Source organism: Eubalaena glacialis, chromosome 4 (assembly GCF_028564815.1).
Source record: "Eubalaena glacialis isolate mEubGla1 chromosome 4, mEubGla1.1.hap2.+ XY, whole genome shotgun sequence".
In the NCBI taxonomy this organism is placed as follows: domain Eukaryota; kingdom Metazoa; phylum Chordata; class Mammalia; order Artiodactyla; family Balaenidae; genus Eubalaena; species Eubalaena glacialis.
In genome coordinates, this window is record NC_083719.1 from 174734472 (window position 1) to 174752349 (window position 17878).

The following is a 17878-nucleotide window of genomic DNA, read 5'->3' on the forward strand; positions in this document are numbered from 1 at the left end:
CAACTGGAATATTGAAGAATGCACTGCATAGATCAATTATGGTGAAACTTTTGCTTTCAGTGGGAACGAATGTTAGTAGTGTGGATAGGTTAGAAACAACAGGGTGACAAGGGATAACAATGTTGTTTATTGCTTGGAGTTCCTCGACAAACCTCCATCCTCAGCCCTTGAGTTTTCTCATGGGTAAAATAAGAGTGTGATAATAAGGTGCTGATCCCTGTAATCTTCTGTTATGAGCTTTATAACTTGAAGCGCATCTTTACTGATAGAGTATTGATTAATTCTGGGGAGAGGTTTTGAGAGATCGACTTGAATATCAATGGGAGATGCACTGTGGATTTTGCCAACACCAGTTGGAGATTTTGCCCATAAGGGGGTGAATCAATAGGGACAAATGATCAGGGTTTCCAGAATCAGCTCCAGTATCGTCAGAGGTGGGGCAAATAAAAGATGTTGAAGGGTTATTTAATTCACCTGATTGGTTATTTTGATTGCTACTGTCAAATTCAAGTATTATTTCCCCATTTTGGGAGAAAGAAATTCTGGCATGATACATTTCTAAGAAGTTTCAGCCTAATAAATACGGGCAGAGGAACTAAGGAGAAAAGGGTGGGTATCCCTCAAGGGACCTAAACAAAAGGGAATAGGCTCAGAGACAGGAACCTCTTGAGGTTCATCAGAGATCCCCAGTGTTTGAACTGTTTCAGTTCTCCGAGGCAGGGGCTGCTTTAAAGCAGTGGGATTGGACACCCAGTGTGGCTCCAGTGTCAATAAGGACAGAGAGAGGTTCATTCCCAGTCTGGAGAGTTATTTCTCTGAGCAGATTAAGACAGAGTATTGGGAAGAGCCGATGTAATTCCTTGGAGCCCCATCACTGGGAATTAGAAAGGCTGGTTAGAAAACTGAAGATGTCTGAAAGCCTAAATTTGTAACAATCTCATTTCCAATGTCCTGGCTTTTTGCAATAATAGCAGAAACTAGAAAGTTTTGGTTTCATTTAGAGAACTTCATTTTTCAGAGTTGAAAATTACGAATTTTGGAGGTCTTTCTTTTAGGTGACTCATCTAGGGTGTGAGCAAGCTGATTTGCCAAATTAACTAAATCTGGAGTGGACATAGTTTCCCCCTCCACCCTGGCCCTTTTAACTAAAAGAGAAAGATCCCAGTTCAGCACACTAATAAACATAGAGTTAAAGGCTACCCAAGTGGATTCAGCATCTGAAGGAAGACCAGAATTTTCTTTGAAAACAATCTGAAGTTGATTATAATAGTCATGAACAGGTTCATCAGATTTTTGTGTGCAAGCCTAAATTTTGTTCCAGTCAATAGGTGTAGGAAAAGCTCCTGTAACTGATCAGTGGAGGTCTCCAGCAAATGTTCTAGCTTCTTGCCAAAAGGTAGGGGTTTATTTTTCTAAATCTCTTTCAGAGGATGTTCCCATTTGGCTAGTTTCATCCGATATTTGTCTTGACACTCACCAACAAGCATGTGGACTAACTGATATAGATCTGGAAAACTAGGTTGATAAGTTTTGAGACAGGCTGGGACCTGGGACCCTTTACTGGAAGGCTTGCATCTGGACAAATGTCTCCTCTAGCAACAGAATACAAAGAAACTATAATATAAGGGACTAAAAATAACTACACGCATGCTCAGTAGGGGCTCAGTAGGGACAATTACGAACAATAAGATACAGCGAGGCCACAAACCAACTGCCATTCCTGTGGTGCCAGTGAAAGCAGGGTACTGTACATGATTCCTGCACACAGCACCACCAAGGTGGTACGCAGACCACTTAAGTATGCCTCTGCCCAACCCACCGATCCGCCCTCACCTTCACCCCATTTAAAGAACCAGCTTGGGGCTTCCCTGGTGGCGCAGTGGTTAAGAATCCGCCTGCTAATGCAGGGGACACGGGCTCGAGCCCTGGTCTGGGAAGATCCCACATGCCGCGGAGCAACTAAGCCCGTGCGCCACAACTACTGAGCCTGCGTGCCTGAACTGCTGAAGCCCGCACACCTAGAGCCCATGCTTCACAACAAGAGAAGCCACCACAATGAGAAGCCTGCGCACCGCAACAAAGAGTAGCCCCTGCTCACCGCAACTAGAGAAAAGCCTGCTCGCAGCAACAAAGACCCAACACATTTATTTATAAATAAATAAATAAAATAAAGAAATTTATTTAAAAATTTTTTAAATAAATAAAGAAAGAAAGAACCAGCTTGACCCCGCCTTGGGGAGTAAACAGCACAGTTCCAATAGGAACAGCCAGGTTCCAAAAGGAATTAGACTGAGGACTAGCACAGTTCCAGGAGAAACAGCCTGATTTCAAAAGTCAGGCCAAAGTGCCAAATGAGTACTCACAGAAAGGACAAAGCCTTTAACAGAAAGGATGAAGGCTTCAAAACAAACAAACAAACAAACAAACAAATAAATACAATAAGCAGATCCCCAAATAAATCCTGGAGACTTTCAGAAAGCAAAAAGAGCAGAGCTTGAATCCAGGAGAAAATTTACCCCCAAACTCAAGGGTTGGCAAGGAAGCAGGGAGTTCAATGGGCTCTGTGGGTACCAACACCTGTTTGCTCACCAGCCTCAGAGTCACTGGGGGTCTTCTCTGAACCCCACTTCTCAGATACCAAGTAATATTGACCTAAAACAATAAAACAGCCAGTTATTTTACCAACAAAATGGGTTTATTCGGGAACAGCAAAGAATTGCAATTTGGGACATGCAATCTATGGAGAACCACAGGCAAGTCTGGAGACGTAGGAGAGAAACGTTCTTTTATCAAGAAGTGGGGGAGTTGGGAAGGGCTGTTATAAACAAAGAATCCATTGGAGGAAACTGGGAGTTTGAAGTGTAGTGGCTTTTCTTTGGCTGAGTTGTGACAGTCTCTCATTGGCTGGGCCGTTGCCAGGCAAGGAGAAATCCTTCCTTTCACCTGCTGGGTAGCAAAGTAGTAATCTTATTCCTGTTGGAGATGCAAAGGTACCATCTCTTTCTGTTGCAGAATTGACACTGAGGGGTAAGGTATGAGAGCTCGTCTTTCAGGCCTCCCCACTCCATTTTAAATTAAATGTTTATTAATTTTCCCAGACGCTATATCAATAAGCTCAGCAGGCATATATTCTCTCATCATGAATGTTTCCTGAACTGGGAACTGCCCCACGGGCTGAGTTTGTCATTGCTGTGCTTTTGCTTTCCTTGGTCTTAGGGGTCTGACAGCACAGAGTGCTCTGTCTGTTTCACCGTCAATCACCACAACATCTTCCCCTTCAATCTCCTCACTTTCCCAGGGGTTCTACCTCTTAGTGGCTTTGTCACAAGTGTCCCGACCTTAATCTGAGACAGCTTGCACCCTCCTTGCTTTGCAAAACAGCACACTCAGTTCTCCAACTTAACATCCTGCTCTCTCACGTTGTCCATCAGCCCCAAAGTTAGGAGAGTAGTGAACAACCTCACAACGTTCTCTAACCTCAGCTCTTCCCTCAACTTCTAACTCAAACTTCAGCCTCTAGTTGGGCATCAGTGGCCAGCCCCCTGTGGCAGGCATTAATCTCCCTTCTTTCCTGAAGTGCGCTCTGCACAGTTCCCCAAACAGAACATCAGACCAGTTGGTGTTTTCAGGACATCCCTGAACTTACGCAGAGGTCCATGAGCATCTACATACAGGCCACTCTTCCCCACGAAGAGGTTGATGACCAACCTGTAATTTCCCCTGCAATGCCTCTTCCCCAAGGCCCATTTTTTCAGTCTCCTGGGTGGCTCACCAATTGTTGGTTCCCAACCTCTGGAATTCCTTGAGTGAAATCTGAAACCGGCCCCTATAGACAGAGGGTAAGGAGAGATGGAAGAAAGAGGCAGACCACTCCAGATGGGTAGGTGGCAGGTTTAATAAGCAAGGGAACTTACTTATGAGGCTTGTCTTGTGTGGCTGCAAGATGAGTAGATATCTGCACCCACCCACCAGAATCTTACAAGTTTATACAGAGGCCTTAATGGGGGTACAGTCAGATATATCATCTAGATGGTCTCAAAAGTGCATTACTTTCTCAAGGTTGTGTCTTGAAGTGACTTGAAATGAGAAAAGTGGGCAGAATATACATTCCAAGGATAAAGAAAGAGATATGGAGCCTCCAATTGCCCCGGTCCAGCTCCCAGTTCAACCGGTGGTCACATCCTTTTGGTGACCTCTTGCAACAAGGAACATGGTTCGAATGCCCACACTCAGCCCTGGGACTGAGAAAGGGGCGCTGATTGAACTGTGGACCCAGGGAAATGTCCAATGTGGGTGGAGGACACTCTGGAGCTTGTGTGTCTTACAGGAGAGGGAGGAGCTGCTGGAACAGGGACCATGGAAGGAGCTGGAAGGAAAACAAGAATGACTGTGACATACTCAGAGAGACAAGAATCCACTCAGGGGCAGGCAATAGATTAAACTCTGGATTCCTCTTTAGGGAAAGCAAGAGCCAGGGAGACGTGCCTCCCCTGGGACCCAGTAACCCCATTTCTGGGAACTCAATCTAAGGAAAGAATTCAATTGAATCCAAAACTTATCAAATGGTGACAGGGATGAACTCTCACAGGGGCGTGAGAAGGCACCAGGTATTGAGCTAAACACTTTTGATATATTGATTTATTTCATCATCATAACAACTTGGGAAGGAGCTGATATCACACCCATTCAATAAGAAAGCACAATCTGGGACTTCTCTGGTGGTGCAGTGGTTAAGAATCTGCCTGCCAGTGCAGAGGACACGGGTTCGATCCCTGGTCCCGGAAGATCCCACATGCCGTGGAGCAACTAAGCCCGTGTGCCACAACTACTGAGCCCGAGTGCCACAACTACTGAAGCCCGTGCGCCTAGGGCCCGTGCTCGGCAACAGAAGCCACGGCAATGAGAAGCCCGCCCCCCATAAGGAAGAGTAGCCCCCACTGGACGCAACTAGAGAAAGCCTGCGCGCAGCAATGAAGACCCAACGCATCCAAATAAATAAATAATTTTTTTAAAAAATGACAAGCTAATTCTATATAACCATATATTTTTTAAAAAAGAAAAGGAAAGAAAAATCTCCCTTGTGTGTGCTCCCTGCTCCTAAAATAGTGTCTCTGCCCTGCCTGCCCCAGAGAATGATGGTGGCCTTCTCTTAACTGAACCCCTTATGAGCATGTGGTTTCTACTTGCCTACAAGGAATGTTCCAGTATGTTTTGGTGGAACTAAGTTTGTCAAAAGTAACAAAGAGCCAAAGTTGGAACAATTTGAGTGACAAAATAAATAATGTCAAGTGTAAAATAAATATCCACGAGTCCACACAGATATAAATAAATGATTGAATAAATAAATAAATGAGGGAGAAGAGACAAATCTCCCAGGCAGAAGAATCCCAAACAATTTACACAAATGTTCTGCCCTCAAGGAGGTGGATCACGACTCCCCATCCCTTAGGTGTGGGCTGTAAATAGTGACTTCCTTCCAAAGGGCACAGCGCAGAGAGGGAGGAAGAAGGTAAGTTTATGGTGGAGACACCTGACGGACACCGCCTCCGCCAGGTGATCAAGGTCAACATCACAGGGATAAGTCACACTGAGGGAGCATGCCCTGGACACATGTGTAATGAGAAAGGCACTTCCCCTCTGTGGTTCTTCTCTCCAAAGCCCAGTCCAACCATGAGGAAAAACACCAGACAAATCCCAATTGAGGGCCCTCCTACAGAACACCTGACTCCAAACTGTCAAGTTCATCAAAACCAAGAAAGTCTGAAAAACTGTCTCAGCCCAGAGACATAAATGTCCCGTGAGGATCCTGGGGCAGAGAAAGGACATTAGGGACAAACTGAGGAGATCTGAATAATGCATGGACTTCAGCTAATAATCATGTTATCAATCAGAATTTGTTCATTAATTGTAACAAATGTACCATACAGATGTAAGAGGGTCAAAGTAGGGGAAAATGGGGTGTGGGGTCTATGGAATGTTTTTGTACTATCTTCGCTATATTTCTGCAAACCAAAATAAAATGATTCTTTAAAAAATGGCAAAGCTAAAATCAGCAGAACGGTGGCATAACTATTTCCATTGGGAATTTTAGAGGGAAAACCCACAGACTTTCTGTTTGTAACACTGGGACTACAGTGAGGTGAATAAGGCACTTGCTTTGGTTGCAGAATGTAAGGGGGGGGCACCCAAAAGTTCTATTATGATCATCCCCATTTTACAGCTATGGAAACTGAGGCTATGAGGAAATCACTTGCCCAGGGTCCCATAGGGAGGCAGGGCTGCTCACACACAATCTTGGCCTCTACCTGAAATCATGGTCCCAAGCTGACCCTAAAGTCTGGAAGGCCAGCACAGTGGGGCTCCAATAAGTCAGCTTTGCCAAGGGTCGTGTCTTTGCACTTGGAGTCCTGGCCTGGAAGGGAGGACCCTACTCATGGGACACACAAGCTCCCCCTGGGCCTCCTCAGCAAGATCATCACTGATCCCTTGTCAATTTGGCTGCTGAGTGGTTTTAAAGGGGGTCTTCTAGGAAGAGGGATGTCCAGCTGGGGACCTGGGCCCCTAGCCTTGGCCCCATGCACCATCTGACCCAGCTGACTGCAAACACGGCAAATGGCTGACGCAACAGAATCTGGGCTGTGGTCAGGCTGCGGCTGAAGAAGCCCCAGGAAAAGCACACAGCTGCCTTCCAGAGGTCACAGCCGGCAACTGGAAGCCTGTAATCAAGCCGATTTCCATCAGGAAGCTCTGGCTCCCCAGGCCACATGGAGGGGAGATCAGTGTGGCCTGAGCTTCCTTGAACCTCACTCCAGGGTCCAACCCCCTTTGGAGGCCTCTCCCCAGACGACCCCCCGGGCCCTCTGGGTTCAGCGTGTTCCAGATGGACATGATCATCTTTCCTCAAAATGTGCTCCTCGCTCCATGGCCATGTTTCTGCATTACCCACCTCTCCTTCTGCCCTTAGCCACACAGCCATCCACACATCCATTGAGTGCCTACTGGATGCCAAAGCATTTTACTCAAAACTCCTCACGGGCCCCTCCTGCTGAGGCTGCCCCTGTTATGGCCGCACTTTACAGATGAGGAAACTGAGGTTCTGTTAGCGCAAGTCCTTGTGCCCTACGCACAGTGAGGCCAAACAAACCAAAACGTCAGAGTTTGGAGCAGAGAAAGGTTTATCACAGGGCCATGCAAGGAGGCGGGTGGCTCGTGAACTCGGGGTTCAGAAAAACCCTGAACTCCCCAAAGGGTTTCAGCAAAACATTTTTAAAGGCCAGGTATGGGGGCGGGGGGTGGAGGGGAGGTGTTGGTCACAGGGTCTGTGATCAGCTCGTGCACAATTCTCTGATTGGCTGATGGTGATGTAACAGGGTGGTGTCACAGGGGTTAACATGATCAATCCTTAGGCACCACTAGGTCTGGGGGCTACATGCTCATGGTCATCAAGTAGTTAACATCTTCCATTTGGTGAGGGAGGCGTTTCACTTCTGTAAAAACAACTCAGGAATGTGCATTAGATACTGTTATTTAGGTACTTCAGAGAGGAGCTGAAGCAGAAGATATGGGGGAAGAGCCTGCCCAGGGAAGGCCCCATAGGGTCCTGCTCGCTTACAGTTCAGAGGGTTTATGTGGAGTCCTGGGGTGGTAGGGGCAGATTGTGGAAGTAGGAGCTGGTTCCTGGGTGGAGCTAGAACAGGGACCTGGTTTGTTGGCTGGGGCAGCCTCTGGTGGCCAAATGGGGGGACTGCAGCCTTAGTCTCGTGGGTCCATCCAGATCGTCTCCCCGCTCCCACAGGCTATGGTCCCTCCTCTGACATCCTCCATGGCTCCCTATGGTCCCCTTGGCGGGGGAGGGGGAGTGGCAGGGATGCTAAGTGAACCCCTGCTAGGTCACCAGGGAGACCCCTGAATTCAAAACCCAGCCTCTTCAGTCAGACCCAGACCCTGTCCCCCATCCACTAGTCACCTCTCAGCCTCAGTTTCCCCAGCTGGGGACTTGGGAACCAAAAATGCCCTCGGCCTCTTCAGGTCGTGGTACAGATGAACACAAAGCTGGCATGCACTAGGCACTCAGTAACTGCAGTGGTCACCCTCAGAAACATGAAGGAGAAGGGCAGGGACTTGAGATGGGGTGTCGCAGGTAGCCCAAGTTCCCTCCCACAGGATCTCACCGACCAGCAACCAACCCAGAAGTCCCGAGGCCATAATTAGGCAGAAACAACCCACCTCTTTTTCTGGGAAAGCGAAACAGGAAACCGAAACAGAAAGCCTGGGCTCTGCTCTGCCTGCAGATTCCCCATTCAAGTATCTCCAAGTCAGAGGATCCTGCTGGAACTTGTCATTGGTCAGCACAGCTCCTATGCTAATAAGGGGGTAGCCCCAGCCCAGAGGAGATTCCAGCACCCTCCCCTAACTCCCGTCCAGTCCCTACGGGCAGATCCAGAGGGCACCTACTTTGTATCACTACAGCCCTGTGCCCATGGTTGACCACTTGAATGAGTCGCTGCTGCGTTGCGGCAAGCTGCCGCGGTGCGTGTGCTTTCTGCTGCTCCTGGTGACACTGACGGTTATCCTCGTACCCCTGATCATCTTCGCTGTCAGGGCCAACAGCAAGGGCTGCACGGATGGCCTCCAAGCAGAGCGGGAGTGTCAGAACCTCACTCGATACGTGCAGCACCAGCTAACCCAGGCCCAGGAAGTCTTACACAAGATGGAGGTCCAGGCCGCCACCTGCAACCAGACGGTGGTAAGCCACTGCACCCCCTAGAGAGGGCCCTGTACTTGCGGGGGTTCTTACAGGGTCTACGTGGAGATCAAGATAGACCTTAAAACTCCCCCCTGGATGTCCCCACCAGGGTTTGGAGACCTCTAAACTCTCTCCAGGGTGCTAGTGTGGGGTGGGGTCTTAAAACTCCCCAGAGCACCCAAATCAGGGGCCTCAGTATCCCTGCTAGGATATGGGGGAATCTCCAGACTCCAGGGCACTGGTGTGTGGGAGCTAGAAACTCCCCTCGGGCCCCAGTCTTGGGGGAGCAGAAGTCCCCTCTAGGGGTTGGGATCGGGACCTCTCCAGGTCCCAAAGAAAGAAGAGGCTGTTGATACTTCCACTGCATCCTGAGAGACTTTGGAATTTTCATCTGTGTCCTGATATGGGGGAACCTTGAAACTCCCACTGGACCTCTACTTGGACTCCGAAATCCCCCCTGTGCTCTGGTTTTGGCAGGACCTCTCCATCTTCTTGGGCAATAGCCCGGCGGATCTGGAAACTTCTCCTAGAGTTTGGGCATGGGGAGCTTCCAAATTCTCTTGGGGAGGGCCTCAAAACTCCCATTTCGAGGATCACACCCTTATCGGTGGCCCTGGGAGGGTGGGAGGTTGTGGCCACTCTTCAAGGTGGGAGACTGAGGTGCAGGGGACGGTCGGAGTGGAAACTGAAGGGGGTTTGGACCCGAGCTCCTCTGATCCCAGGGCCTAAGGAGGGGTCCAGGGCCCAAGGACAGAAGTCCAGTTTCCCACACCCCACCCCCACCCCCGCGTCGCAGGTGACCCTGAGGGATTCTCTGAAGATGGAGCAGGCACGGGTGGCGGAGCTTCAGGGTGAGAAAAGCACAAGGCCAGCGTTCCACGGAGGCGGCTCGGAGGGGTGGGCCAGATATTGAAAAGGACTAAGGAGGGAGGGTCCCAGGGTTGGGGTCGGGAGGGAGGGATGGGGCCAGATTCCATTTGGAGTAGCAGAGAGGGGAGCACGCCAGGTTTCCCAGCGTGGGTTGAATGAGGGCGGGGCTAGAGGCGGGGACTTGTCCCGGGTTGGAGCCAGGTGAGTGGGCGCGGTCAGTGTGTTGACGCGCCCCTTGATTCTGTACCCGACCCCACCAGGAGAGGTCAACATTTTGAACCAGAAGCTGGAAGACACTTTGGAGGAGGTGCAGCGACTGAGGTCCGAGAAGACCGCCCCCCCCCGGACACTCCCCTTTCGCCCCACCCCGAAGACTCGCGACACCCTTGGCTTCGAAAAACCCCGTTGCTCAAGGGGCAAAGTTTAAGTCCCAGCCTTGTCCCTTGTGTCACACAGCCATGGGGTGGCCGCTGCCAGCTCTCCTCCCCAGTGACTTGGTGGGGGAGGAGTGGAGATTCTTGGGGGCGCAGCCTCCAGCTGCTGGAGCCGGCCCGGCAGCTGCCTGAGTTGTCCCGATCTCTACTCCAGAAGGGGGAGTGAGGCCTCAGCTGAGAACAACTCTTCTAGCTGCTGGAGCGTCCTGTTCGCTGTGGTCGTGGTCGTGGTCCTCAAGGCTCTGCTGATCTGAGGTCCCAGAAAGCCGGCCGGTAAGGAGGGGGCAGCTCGGGGGAGAAAGGATGGGAGTCGGGGATGGGTCACGGTCTGGGGAGGTGGCCTACCTGCGGGGCAGAGGGCTGGGCACCGAGGAGGAGAAGAATCTTGGAGAGGGAGGGAGAGCCCAGTGAGCAGGGAGGGGATGGGGGGGCGGTCCTGGAGCGGGGCAGGGTTTGGGGGGGCGGAGCCCGTGTTGTATCTGCCTCTGAGTCCCAGTTTTGATGTCTTTTAGGCCACAACCTGGACTGGTCCGGTTCCCTCTCTGCTTCCCCCTTTGAGGCTTCCTGACCTGGCCCGTTCTGAGGGGACCACATGGCAACACGGTTGTGGGGAGGAGAGGGGGGATGGGGTAGCCTAAGGGGTCCATGGGGCAGCTCTGGAGGGATACCTTGGGCATGGAGAAGTAGCGGAGTTGGCCCAAGGCTGCCCTAGAGCTGAGGAGGGCACGGGGGTGGAAGGTGGGGCACCTGCTTCTTGCTGACACGGTTTCTAGAAAGTCACTTTCTTCTGGGGTCTTTGGGCTCCAAAAAAGTAAACACCCCTCTAGGGGGGGAAAAACTTTACTCTCAAGTCTTTGGAGTGTTATTGTGTCACCCCCAAGCATCTGGGGCCTGCCCTGCGGGCCAGGGTGGACACCCATTGACATCCACATCCAGCTTTCCCTGCTCTAGAATGTTCTCAGGAATCCCTGCGTTTCTGGCAGTCACCACCCCACTGCCTCCCCAGCGCTCTTCTCCATTTGGATCGTCTTGAAGAACTCTACACCCTCATCAGCCTGCCTGCAGTGTTCTGCTCTCATCTCGCCGGGATCTTCTGATGGCGGCGGTCCCATGAGGAAACCAAGGCTGTGATGAGGGACACTTTGTCCTGGTTCCCAATCCCTTCCCACAGAAAGTGCAGGGCTGGGATCAAACCTGGATCTGCAGACACACACAGGCCTGTGTCACAATGCCTCCTCCTCCATCCCCCAAACTCTTATTCATCCTGCAGTACCCAGCTCTGGGAGCCCCTCCTCCAGAAAGCCTCTCTGCTTCTCAAAATTGAAGGCCACTGGGAGTTCCCTGGTGGCCTAGTGGTTAGGATTTTGAGCTTTCACTGCCGTGGCCCGGGTTCAGTCCTTGGTTGGGGAACCGAGATCCCGCAAGCTGCATGGCACGGCTAAAAAAAAAAAAAAATTGGAAGGTGTTCAAAATTGAAGCCTACCATCTGATAAACCCTTCAACCCACTTTCTTGGATCCTCCCATGGCCCATACTTCCTTCCTCCTCTGTTATCTACCTTCCTCCAAGTTCCCCTGGAATCCTGACTATTGTCCGGGCAACTTCTTGTGCATGGCTGGGGGTGGGGGCAGGTCCCTTGCATCTGCCCAGAATTCCCAGAATTCTGCACTGCCCTCGACATGGTCCCGAGCCCAGATGGTCGGGCCCCCCACTCCATGGCTCCCGCTGTCCTCCCAGGGCCCTCCAAACCCCATCCCTGCCACAGGCCCCCCTGACGCCCCCCCGACCCCACCCCCGGCCCCTAACTTCCTCTTGCTCCACCCCCTGTGACCATTTCTCTGCATTTTGATTTGTCAAGTTCCTTCCTGCCTCATGGCCTCAGCTAGTCTCCACCTGCTGCTCGGAGCACCAGCTCCCCACTCTGAAGTTCTAGAGCAGGGTTTCTCGGCCTCCAAACTCTTGACATTTGGACTGGACCATTCTCTGCTGTGGGGCCTGCCCTGTGTACTGTGGGATGTTGAGCAGCATCCCTGGCTTCCACCCACTAGAGGCCCATAGCACCTTACCCCGAGGTTGTGACAACAAAAAAAATGCCTCTAGACATTACCAAGTTTCCCCTGGGGGGCAGAATCAATTCCGGTGAGAACCTCGGCTCTAGAAGGTGAGGCTTGGGTCCCCGTCAATTCTGTGTCCCCAGCTCACAGGGCGGCTCCGCAGTTGCTCCCATGGAGTCCCTTTACAATGACTGAGTCATTTCACCACCACCCCCATCGGCAGCCCCATCTAACAGATGAGGAAACTGAGGTCCAGAGAAGTGACTGGACTCTCTCAGGGTTTCTCAGCTGCTCAGGCAATGGAACCCTCTGCTTCCAGCAGGTTCTCTTGATTGCCGGGAAGCAAACCTTTCTCACGTGACCTCAGTCCTTTCCCATCCCCACTCAACATCCTCCCCCGCAACACCCAGCTTGGGCTCCCAGCTTGGAAAGTCCCAAAACAGCTCCGCCTCCCACCCCCACCATACCTGGGCTGTGTTTTGCTGATGGAGGGGGCAGGTTTGCCCCAATATTACGGGGTTTGACCTGCTCAATTTCTTCCCCTAAATTCCCACCCAATGGCCAGGGTATAAACGTCTCTCTTTCCTAAAAATGCCCCTCTTCCCTGGCTGGCTGTTGGGGGGATTCCAGCTTCAGCAGGAATCTGGCAGTGACCTGTGGCTGCTGTGTGTCCCTGGCCTGAGACTTAGCCTCTCTGGGCTCTGGTTTCTTAATGTGGAACTGGGTGGCGGGGAGGGGGCGGGGCAGGTCAGGGAGGGACACAGATTCTAGTTCATAGTGTTCACTCAGCTCACATTTCTGCACAACTATTGTGTGCCAGGCCCACGTGGTGGCAGTGTGAACAGGGCAGGTGCAGGCTTTGCTTTCTAGGGGCTCACCCAGTCTGATGGGGGAGGCAGCCAGGAACCAAACACAGGTAAAATGACAGCAGAGCTGAGAGAGCTGATCAAAAGGGGCCTGAGTTAGTGGGGAAGGGGGAGGGTTCTGGAGGAGGAGACACACTGGTGGACAGGGGAGAGCTGGTAGGAACTGTTAACTGGGCAAAGAGGGAGGAGAGGGCTCTCACGCAGCCCTGGGGTAGTAATGCGCTGGCCTGAAGAGCGCTGAGGAGGGCTGGAGGGGGCTGGAGGGGGCTAAGAGCAGGAAGTGACATCACAGACCTGCTAGGGGCCTTGCTGGGGAAGAAGAGGAGGAGGAAAGGGAGGTGGAAATGGAGGAGGGCCAAGAGGAGATAAGGGGAAAGAGGGCGGAGGGGGAGGAGGAGGATATGACTCAGAGGGAAGTCTGGGGAACGGTGTAAACTCGCCTGGATCTGATTCACGTTGTAAGATCGCCCCCTGGTGGCCTAGTGGAGAACGGGCAGGGAGATGGGACCGATCCACCCTTGCGTCGACCCTCTGGTCCTCACAGCCAGTCACAAAAAGTGTGGCAGCCTGAGCCAGGCCGACCTCAAATGCTTGAGTAGCCTCCCGTCTTCTAGGCTTGGTCTTTCCATGAACAGAATAGGGACAATATACCCCCAGACCCTCGCCAAGTGCCCCCTGTGCAAATGGGTGCTTTTGCGCAGATGTGCTCAAGTGATTCCCACAAAGTCCTACGGGGCAGGAGCTACTGTCATCTCCGCTTCACAGAGGGGGAAACTGAGGCTCAGAGGGTCACGTGGGATGCAGATGCCAGACTGGAATCCAGGAACCCCCCAGTCCTGTCCTGGGCTCCACTAGCCTGGCCTGGCCCCTGGCGTGGGTCCAGCCCCTCCCAACAAACTTGAAGCCACCGCCAGGCAGGGCGGAACCGTGGGTGTCCCTGGCGCCCCAAGGTGCCAATTAAATGCTCGTGGCCGTCTGGGGCCAGAGCTGTGGACGGCGGTGGCATGGCCGAGCCGGGGCCGGAGCCGGGGCGCGCCAGGCGAGTGTTCGCCCTGTGCGGGGCCGCGGTGTTCCTGGCAGCGGTGGCGGCTGGAGCAGCCCTGCTGGCCTGGAATCTGGCCGCCTCGGCCTCCCGGAGGCCTCGCTGCCCAGAGCCAGGGGCCAACACCACGGCGCCGCCTGGAGACCTGGTGCCCGAGGTCGAGGAACTTCGGCGCCGGCTGGCAGAGGCTGCCCAGCGCGAGGAGGCCCTGACCAGGCAGCTGAACCAGGCCGAGGGTGTCCGACAGGAGCTGGAGGAGGCCCTAAGGGCCTGTGAGGGCCGCCAGGTAGGTAGGCAGGGTGGGGGGCTGGGGAATCCAGAATATGGGGGGGAGAGGGTGCACACACATCCCTGGGGCTCCCCCCTCCCCGGCCCTGTGCCTTGGTTTCCGCCATTCTTCAATTGAGGGAGGCAAATAAGAATACACACGTGATTCCTTCCAACTCCTACAATGCCAGTTCATCCTTGAGTCTACCTTCTGACCAAGAAGGTGCCACTGTCCTCTGCTATTTGCCAGATCACTGGTGGAGGCTAGGGAAGCCTCAGACCCCTAAGCCCACCTGGGGAGGCCCTGTGCTAACCCTCCCCCTAGGTACCCACTCAACATCCCACCTCCCAGCCAGTGTACAGCAGCCCTATTTCGAGAGAGGGACATTCATGTCACCTGTAATTAGGAGGCTAAAGTTGGCCTCTTGGGGGAGGTACCAGCCAGGTCCTCCCTTTTCCTCCTGCCACCCCCTTCAAACCCTTCCTTAACCCTTCCCAGCCCTGGGCCTCGCAGAAGAATCATCCTCAATGTCCCAACCATTCACGTTTATTAACTACTGTGTACCCCTGTGTCCCAGGCGCAGCAGAGGTTGGGCAGTGTATGAATTTTTGAAAATTCATGCCTTTTGAAAATTCATCCCTACACCTTTCCTGACTGCCTAAGGGAAAGGCCTGGGGTAGCCGAGGTTAAGAGCAGCCTGCACTGGGTTCAAATTCTGTCTCTGCCTCTCGATGGAGGATTCTCTGAGGAAGCCAGGCCAGTGGTTTTGCAGAATGTCTTGTTGCCGAAATCTCGGCCTCTGTACACCAGTACCAAATAGAAATACGGAGACAGAGTTTTGGAGGAAATCGAAAGAGTAGCTTTATTTCTTTGCCAGGCAAAGAGGGAACACAGCAGGCTAGCACCTCAAAAAAACTGTGCCCCCCTCTCTGGGGGAATAGGGAGAAGTCTTATAGTCAGGGCTTGTAGTCTGGGGTAGGTGATAAGGATCAAGGCAGTGATGGACTTGCATTCTTCTTCTGGGAAATTTCAAAACGGCCACAGCTGACATCAGGCAGCTCCGTAACTGGGTGTGGTCATCTCCAAGATTATCGCTGGTGACCTTCTCTCTGAAATGAGGAAAGCTACAAGGGAGTGTTACAAGGGAGTGTGGGAGAAAAGAATGCCAGGTGCAGGATATAATTCACAGAGTCAGAGAGTGATTAAGGAATTAGCTTTGTGTAGGACAATTCTAGTTGCATGCACTACAGATTAGTAACAGTTAAAGTGAAACTAGGATTGCTTAACTTTTATAGGCCTGCTTTTGCTGTTTCTATAGCCATTCACTCATTCCTTTGTTTTCCCGGCTTGTTAGTAGGAAAGAAAAACCCCATTTTCCACTTCTACTGTAACAGTCTCACAGAGGTGACTAAGTATACCCTAGAAACCCAATTGTCAACCACCAAATTGGCTTGTGCTGGTCTGAAACCCCAGTCCGTGAGTCTAGATATAGCTAGGATTGGAACCAGATCCTGTCGGCAGAGCTAAACCTTTTCTACATCTAGTTGGCCTGGAGTAGGGGCCGTTTGACCTGGACAAAGACCTCCTTCCAGGCAGGCACCTGTCACCACTCGGTACCCCAGACTTCAGAGGCCACGTCTGTGTTTTACAACTACAGGACCCCAAAGGTCCAAATAAAGCTCAAGGAACACCAGTGTAGTCTCAGTCTCCCCTAGAAAGGGCGGGGCCAATTCACTCCTTCTCCCCTCCCCCCCTCCCCCTTCCCCCCTCACTTCCCCTCCACTCCGCAGAGTCGGCTTCAGACCCAACTGATGACACTGAAGACTGAGATGGACGAGGCCAAGGCTCAGGGGACCCAGATGGGGGCTGAGAACGGGGCGCTGACAGGTGTGTTGGGGTGCAAAGTGGTGGGCAGGTCTAGAGGTGGGAGGAGCCTAGAAGGTTCCCAGCTATGCAAATGACACGTACAGGTGCAAACGTAAAGCAGACGAACGCGAAAACTTGTGAAAGAAATGCACATAATATACAAAGGTCATGCGAATGTCAGAAAACAATGCAAATACAACAAAATATGCACACGCCGTGTAGAGATTCCCAAAAGTAATGTAAACCTATGAAAAGCTATGCAAATAACACGTAAAGGTCAGGCAAACAGCACACAAACTTAATTCAAATAAAATAAACCACGCAAATAGTAGGCAGACTATGAATTCGGAGCCGGTGTGCGAGGGGCAGGAGCCTGGTCTCCAGCCTGATTCTGCCCCTGCGCCCGCAGAAGCCCTGGCGCGCTGGGAGGCGGTGGCCACGGAGTCTGCGCAGCGGCTGGACGCGGTGCAGCGGCGCGCGAGCGCGGCGGAGGCCGAGGGTGAAGCCTGCGCAGCCCGGGAGGCGGCGCTGCGCGAGCACGTGTGAGTGAGGGATGGGCGGGAAGGGTCCGGGGGAGGGCGAGCCCATGCCCCTGCCCCTGCCCATGTGGGCGGGGCCTTGTGGAGAGTCAAAGTGAAGGTCAGGGGGTTAGAACCTGGGGGGCGGGGGAGGCGCTCTTTGGGGACGGGAATCCCCCACGTTAGGGCCGGCACTCTGGAGGCATGGGTCCCTGGGGTCGGGCGCATATTGGGGGCTCCGGGGAGGGCGGGGAGTGCAAGTGGAGGATGCAAGAAAAATCGAGTATCGAGTGAGGGGCCGGGGGCCTGGAGGCGGAGCTTCTGGGGAAAAGGCTGGGAGTCCCTGGGGAGGGGTCCTGGAAATGGCCAGGGGTGGGATCCTGGAGCATGGGATCTCTGGGGAGGGGGGGTTCCCAGGAAAGGCGGAAGAATGCTGGAGGGTCTCTGGGGAAGGGGGGCCCAGGTGCTGACGGGACCCTCCCTCCTTCCCGGCAGTTACGCCCTGGAAGCCCAGACGGGCCCCCAGCGCAGAGTGCCACACCCCCGGACCCGCTCCGGGTCCCGACCTCGGCCCAGCCCCCGCTCGCGCTCTCGCCCGGGAACCTCCGGGGGTTGCAGGCGACCAGCGCGGCGCGCACGAGGGTGAGTCAGACCCCAGCTGGATCAGGGCTCGAGGCCACGAGGACAGACACTGGGGGCCCTGCTGGGACACTTACAGAGGTACCCACGCTGGATGAGATGCTCAGTCGACACCCATCAACGCTCAGCTTTCGACCGACAGCCGCCCTGAACGGAAACTGCAGAAAGAAGACCCGACCCTCTCTCCTTGACCATCTAGTGCTTATTTTGCAGATGGGGAAATTGAGGCCCATTTGGTCACAAGGTGAGATAGTGCAGAGCTGGGACTTAAGTCCCCTCTAAGGACAAGGACAGTGCTGCCCTCATCCCACAGACGTGAAGACTTAGGGTCCAGCCCTGACCTCGGAGTGACCTGAAGGGGTTACTTCTCCTCTCTGGTCCTCAGTTTACCTTGCCTGTAAAATGAGTGATCGGAATGGTGAGAGCCAGCATATCCTTGACACCAAAAGCTGACAAAAATGGCACAATAGGAAAACTACAGACCCCTCTCCCTATGAAGAGGGTACAAAACTCCCAAATGGAATTTTATCAGAGAACCAAGTAACACATTTTTAAGATACACCATAACAAAGTGAC

General features: G+C 52.9%; 2 protein-coding genes across 2 annotated transcripts; both read left to right on the plus strand.

Moving 5' to 3' along the window:
• Window positions 1-8306: 8306 nt before the first annotated feature.
• Window positions 8307-10893, plus strand: BST2 (bone marrow stromal cell antigen 2). The gene is made up of 5 exons (XM_061188666.1): window positions 8307-8746; window positions 9543-9597; window positions 9877-9937; window positions 10205-10323; window positions 10563-10893. The coding sequence occupies exons 1-4, from the start codon at window positions 8480-8482 to the stop codon at window positions 10302-10304; spliced, it is 483 nt and encodes a 160-aa protein (XP_061044649.1). The 5' UTR covers window positions 8307-8479; the 3' UTR covers window positions 10305-10323; window positions 10563-10893.
• A 3080-nt stretch (window positions 10894-13973) lies between these two features.
• On the plus strand, window positions 13974-17309 carry CCDC194 (coiled-coil domain containing 194). Its single transcript, XM_061188665.1, has 4 exons — window positions 13974-14297; window positions 16070-16166; window positions 16555-16687; window positions 17159-17309. The coding sequence occupies exons 1-4, from the start codon at window positions 13974-13976 to the stop codon at window positions 17307-17309; spliced, it is 705 nt and encodes a 234-aa protein (XP_061044648.1).
• Window positions 17310-17878: the final 569 nt, after the last annotated feature.